At 41.2% G+C, this 5,931-nt stretch overlaps 1 protein-coding gene across 1 annotated transcript; it reads left to right on the plus strand.

Moving 5' to 3' along the window:
- Positions 1-2,732: 2,732 nt before the first annotated feature.
- On the plus strand, positions 2,733-5,931 carry LOC104456313 (probable aldo-keto reductase 2). Its single transcript, XM_010071089.3, has 5 exons — positions 2,733-3,013; positions 3,148-3,348; positions 3,968-4,140; positions 4,220-4,322; positions 5,373-5,931. The coding sequence occupies exons 1-5, from the start codon at positions 2,789-2,791 to the stop codon at positions 5,709-5,711; spliced, it is 1,041 nt and encodes a 346-aa protein (XP_010069391.2). The 5' UTR covers positions 2,733-2,788; the 3' UTR covers positions 5,712-5,931.

The following is a 5,931-nucleotide window of genomic DNA, read 5'->3' on the forward strand; positions in this document are numbered from 1 at the left end:
GGGATGTTGCGAAAACTTTATTGTCTTTTGCATGCGTAATTATAACTATGAGTATAAACGGAAATGACATCTACAACATGTGACGTTCTAGGGCGTCACACAATCCTCGACACTTGAATTGGGGTCTATCAAGGTAGTGCTTGAGTCTATGATGCTCAAGCTCTATTCAATAGCACTTAGGCTCGGGTCCACAAAGATTGTGCATCAGTCCTCAATGCTTGAGGTCGGCTTGTTAGTTAATAAAACGTTTGTTCTTATAAAAATAATTCTTTTAAAAAATCTATTTTTTTATATTATTTGTTTTCTTTTTTTTTTCCTTTTCCTTCTTCTCAGCTAGTTGCCGACCATGGTGACGATTGCGCCTGATAACAAGCACCGGATGAGCTAGCCCAAGGCCAAGAAGACTTGAGATTGCTGATTTGGCAAGCTTGAAGCTGGTCAAGTGCAAGCTCGAGTTTCGCCCCGTGGCTAGTCGCCAACTACCACCGTGGCTAGCGTTCGGTCGAGGAAGAAGAAAAAGAAAAATAAGTAAAAATCTGAATATTTTGGAATCTTCTATAGGGAAATCAAATAAGATTTTTCATATTAAACGACAAAAAATATTTTCTAGTTTATTTTTAGGACTTAACCAAATACTGAAAATGACTTCTTGTAAAATATTATTCAAATATGTCATATTTTTTGCGAAACAAACGGTACATAAATTTAAATTTGATAATTGTCCATGTTAATTTGGTACACATTATCTGTCTCTTTGTTTTGTTGCTGAACTGATGCTAATCTCTAGATGAAGCTTGACTAGTTTCAATAGGCGGCTTGACTTTTGCGCTTCCTTTTTTTTTAAACCCAAAACACTCAAAACTTTCGTGATACACGACTTTCGACATGCAGAGTTACAATCACTTCAAATAATTTATCTGAAAATTGTATAGTGGGCCATCCGAGAAAGGTGAGGGCAACTGGTCCCCCTAGAAATTGTCATGACGTGGAACTCTTGACATGAATTGAAGTGACTTTTGTTAAGAGTTAACTAGTCAAGATCGGGCCACATCTCTCCATTCATGTCCGCCACATCTCTCCATACGTGTCCGCCACATCCGGCCCCTCCAATCGGACTCCCCGGCGAAAAGATTCACGGACACGTGGCTGGATCTAGAAAGTCACGGGTTTGACTTGTCTTTTGTTGTCACTATCAAGAGTGTGAATGGTCTGGACGGGCGGTTCCCGACCTAGAATCGGGAACTGCTTGCTAAGGACCGGTTTCAAAACATTGAAACGGAGATCCACCCGTTAGTTGAATGAATCAACTCGGGAACCAGATCGCTGGTTCAGTCCGATTCCTAAGTGGATCTATGGAACCGATCTTGACGCTAAATAATTTTATTTTTAATATGTAACACTACGTGATTTCCATAACAACAGCTGGAGAGATTGTAGAAGGATATCATGGTAGGCACTTACAATAATCGTGAGGAAATGATAGCAATTTTGGTTAAACTTGTTTTCTATCATGGCTATCATGGGTCGGAATAAAATTTTGCAAGCAAATTCCGTGTCCTAGGCATTTTTTTTTCTCTTAGGTGTGATGCTTTAAAAACCCTCTATGTGATGCTTAGGAACCTTTGTTTGTGATGAAGCCTAAAGATTTATTCCTTGTTGTGGACTCGTTGTCCTACATCAAAATCTCTCAGTCAAACTTTTTTGCTTTGTTTTGGTAAGTCTGTATAAGGTATATTACAGAAGTTGCATTACGAGATATTTCTTCCTTATTGTCTTTTTAGTTTAACTAAGGCCAAATTGTTTTGGCATTTTTCCAAGCATTTCATTATGGAATGATGATAAGAAGCGATCTTGACTTAATGCTTTTAGTTATTTGATTTGGATTTATTAATTAGTAATTTCATTTTTTAATATTAAAAATTAATATATTATTTTAATATAATCGGTTCGGTCTAGGTGGGCGGGTAGACGGATCCGCTCATGGAACCGAGAACCGGGCGGGGTACTCAGGTTCCCATAAATTGGAATTGAGAACCGGACCGGTTCCCTTAAGAACTACCGGTTTTGGGTGGTTGCGGTCCGGTTCGGGCGGTCAAGCGGGTTTCGGTTATTTTGCACAAAGAATTAAAAATTCAATTTTTTTTAAAAATATTTTCATTAAATTTGTATTGCATAAAAATGTTTTAACAATACTTTTTTTTTTTAATAAAAAATCATAAAAACGAGCTTTTTAAGGTTTAATTATTTTTTTTATGTTATTGTTTTTAGTTATTCAAAGGTATGTTTACTTCAAATAAGAGAAGCATGTGCATAGTTTAATTCTTTATAAATATTTAAATGTTTTTTTAAACTTTTCTTATTTTATTTTATTTGCTATTTTTAATTTAATTTGAAGATTTAATCTAATTAGCATATAATAGAAGTGGATTTTCCTAAAATATTAAGAGGTTTTAGCAATACGAGTTGGATCGGGTATGTGTCGGGTATAGGTTGGATTGGATATTGGTTACTTGATTTACACTATATGAATATGGATCAAAATAAGTTAAATGGGTCAAATGGGTCGATCCGTTTTCGACCCAACCCAAATCCGATTCGATTCACTCATTTAACGGGTCTAGGTTGAATTGACGTAAGCACGTGCGTCTTCGTAGCTACTGCCGCTCCCCTCCTACCTACTCTACGTAGCTACTGCCGCTCCCCTCCTATAAATCTCGGCTCGCCCGACGCCTTAGCCATCGTCACGGTGCAGTGCAGGGAACGAGCGAGCTCGAGCTAGACGACGGCAATGGCAGCGTCGACGACGACGGTGAGGAGGATCAAGCTGGGGTCGCAGGGCATGGAGGTGTCGGCGCAGGGGCTGGGCTGCATGGGCATGTCCATCGGCTACGGCCCTCCCAAGCCCGACCCCGACATGATCGCCCTCATCCACTACGCCGTCGGCTCCGGCGTCACCTTCCTCGACACCTCCGACATCTACGGCCCCCACACCAACGAAATCCTCCTCGGAAAGGTCGGTTCTCTCAGTCTCTCTAGTGCCTCCGCATGAATCATACGTGCTTATAGTGTTACGGAATTCAGCTTCATCGAGCAGGATGCTCCGATCCTGCGCCTTGGTTTTCTGATTTCGGGGTTGATTTTGAGCAGGCACTGAAGGGAGGGGTGAGGCAGAAGGTGGAATTGGCGACCAAGTTCGGAGTCAGCTTCGCGGACGGGAAGAGGGAGATCCGGGGCGATCCGGCGTACGTGAGGGCTGCTTGCGAGGCCAGCTTGAGGCGGCTCGACATCGATTGCATCGACCTCTACTACCAACATCGCATCGACACTCGCGTCCCCATCGAAGTCACTGTATGGATCCCTCATCAAACCTTTACCTCTCTCGGGACTTTCTCCGAGTGATCAGTTGCTGAATTAGATTGGTGTTGATGATGCATCATCATCAAGATATCGTTAAATGTGACTTGCGTTCAGATGATAGCAGAGTTCAAGATGTGGCACGGTGTTGTTCAAGGGATTGCGGAATTTAGTAGTTTATATGGCTTGAGTTTTTGTTTTATGGGTCAACAAGCATGAAAATTATTCGAAATCCAGGGTTCACCCTGATTTATATCTGAGAATCACATTGAAGTTGTTCCTGGACTTTCTGCGGAGACATTTGGTTCTTGACATGTCATTGTGAAATATGACAAGTACTTGGAATACTTCTTTAATTTGCCTTCTTCTGTGATAGATTAGAGAGATCCATTTCCGTTAACGATACCTTGCCATTTTCTTGTTGCATTGAGATGCATAAAGATTGACTATTTTTTGCTGGGAGCTACCTAATCAAATTGTAATGTTTGAGAAGTCAGGGAACACAAACTATTCAGGCATCAGGACACAAGAAAAACTAATGATGTTCAATAATTTCTGGATCTTAACACGTAAGATTTTGACGATTGTTGTTTTGTCATGTGAATATGCACAGATTGGAGAGCTAAAGAAGCTCGTTGAAGAGGGTAAGATCAAGTACATTGGTTTATCCGAGGCCTCTGCGTCAACAATCAGAAGAGCACATGCTGTTCATCCCATCACAGCGGTGCAATTGGAGTGGTCGCTGTGGTCAAGAGATGTGGAGGCAGAGATCATTCCCACGTGCAGGTAGGATATCACTGTTTATTTGTTTATGCAGTAACAACATCTTTCTTCTGACTCTGCTCTTCCTTAAAATGTTGACTAGGGAGCTTGGCATTGGAATTGTTGCCTACAGTCCTCTTGGACGAGGATTCTTTTCTGTTGGCTCCAAGTTGGTGGAGAATCTCTCTAAGGATGACTTCAGACAGGTCTGTTTCTGCTGGTTAACATAATTAGATGCTCACAGTGACTGTCATTCCCACTGAAGTGCTGGAAACCTGTTCTTATTCTATAAAGAAAAAGTTTGTGACACGAATGCTTCATATTCTTATTCGATCCAGCACTTGCCAGTCATCCCACCTCTCGTGATTCTAGATAAATTTAGAAATCACAAGTAATGGCTTTAAAGAGCCTGAAAGGGGCAGTTTTCTGGATTCTCGTGCTTTTGGGAATGAATAAATATAGGTTTATTTGTAAGTTGCTCCGTTTCCCAGCTTTCCCACCATTTGCTTATCACTATCCTTTCCCCACTTTCAACCCGCCCTTTTTCTCTCATATCTCTTCACAAGATTAGCAATATTTGCTCAAAATAACCGAGACCAGTATCGGGCCTTGGCCTCCGTCCTTTTTGTTTCTCATCTTTCTTCACAAGATAAATTATATCTTGACACAACCATTTCTTGAGCGAGGACTCCCTAACACCCTTCTTATGAGAGTGTTGGGATCAAGTTCCCATCTGACATAAAGCCAATTGTGTATTACTCCTGGCCATTAGTGTTTGAGTAGCGATAGTGCTGGGCAAGTGAAGTAGCTATTTTTCTTTGTAGCTAAATGAGCTTTGCGTCTGATAACATTCTTCTACACGTCATCTACCTTTTGTGATTTTTTTTTCTTATGTGTGACTAATGTTACCATCACACGTACAAAACTTAGATTGTCTAGTTTGTTTCTGTTTTCACTTCCTACATCAAACCCATCAGCCTTGTGTGGTAGTTGCTAGATCACTTCGCTCGACGTTTCTAGTTCTTATGATTTGGGGCTAGGTATTTTAATCATTTCAAGATAATCATAACTGATCATGCTTTTCCAGGTACACAACAATTGTGCACTTCTAAATGCTTATTATGTCAAGTAACAAGGCAATCTGTTGGCATGCATTGCGATCACTTTTGCACCTTGTTGCTGTAGAATTTGGCCTTAAAAGGAAAATGATAGTTGCTCATATGCTTTCTGCTGAGACATTGCTCTATGTTATGCAGAACCTACCAAGGTTCCAGCCAGAGAACTTGGCTCACAACACGAAGTTATTTGACCGAGTGAATGAAATTGCGCAAAGAAAGGGATGCACCACATCGCAGTTAGCCCTCGCCTGGGTACACCACCAGGGTGATGATGTTTGCCCGATTCCCGGCACGACCAAGATCGAGAATTTCAACCAGAACATTGGAGCTCTGTCAGTGAAGCTTACACCGGAAGAGATGGCTGAGCTCGAATCAATTGCTTCTGCGGACAATGTCAAGGGTGGCAGGTACAATGGAAACCTCTCTCCATGGGAAAACTCCGACACTCCACCCCTTTCTTCTTGGAAACCTGCCTAGAAACATGTCTACTTCTGTTGCTGCGTCTTTGATATGCAGAGTTTGTGCATTTGCCGCTGAAGTAATTTGAGGCTATGTTGTGTGGCTGTTATAAGTACGTGTAATAAGAGAGTGACTGTTTTCGTTTTGTACATGTGACATTCACTATGAGAAGATTATGGATATGTACTAAGCTTACTGGGGAAAGATCACTCGATAAACACGAGAGCAAGTTTTTTTA

The sequence above is a fragment of the Eucalyptus grandis genome, chromosome 8, assembly GCF_016545825.1.
Source record: "Eucalyptus grandis isolate ANBG69807.140 chromosome 8, ASM1654582v1, whole genome shotgun sequence".
Lineage (NCBI taxonomy): Eukaryota > Viridiplantae > Streptophyta > Magnoliopsida > Myrtales > Myrtaceae > Eucalyptus > Eucalyptus grandis.

Coding starts and splice junctions, on each gene's coding strand:
- LOC104456313 (XM_010071089.3), top strand. CDS start 2,789: ATGGCAGCGTCGACGACGACGGTGAGGAGGATCAAGCTGGGGTCGCAG. Junction 3,014..3,147: donor ACGAAATCCTCCTCGGAAAG/GTCGGTTCTCTC, acceptor GATTTTGAGCAG/GCACTGAAGGGAGGGGTGAG. Junction 3,349..3,967: donor GCGTCCCCATCGAAGTCACT/GTATGGATCCCT, acceptor GAATATGCACAG/ATTGGAGAGCTAAAGAAGCT.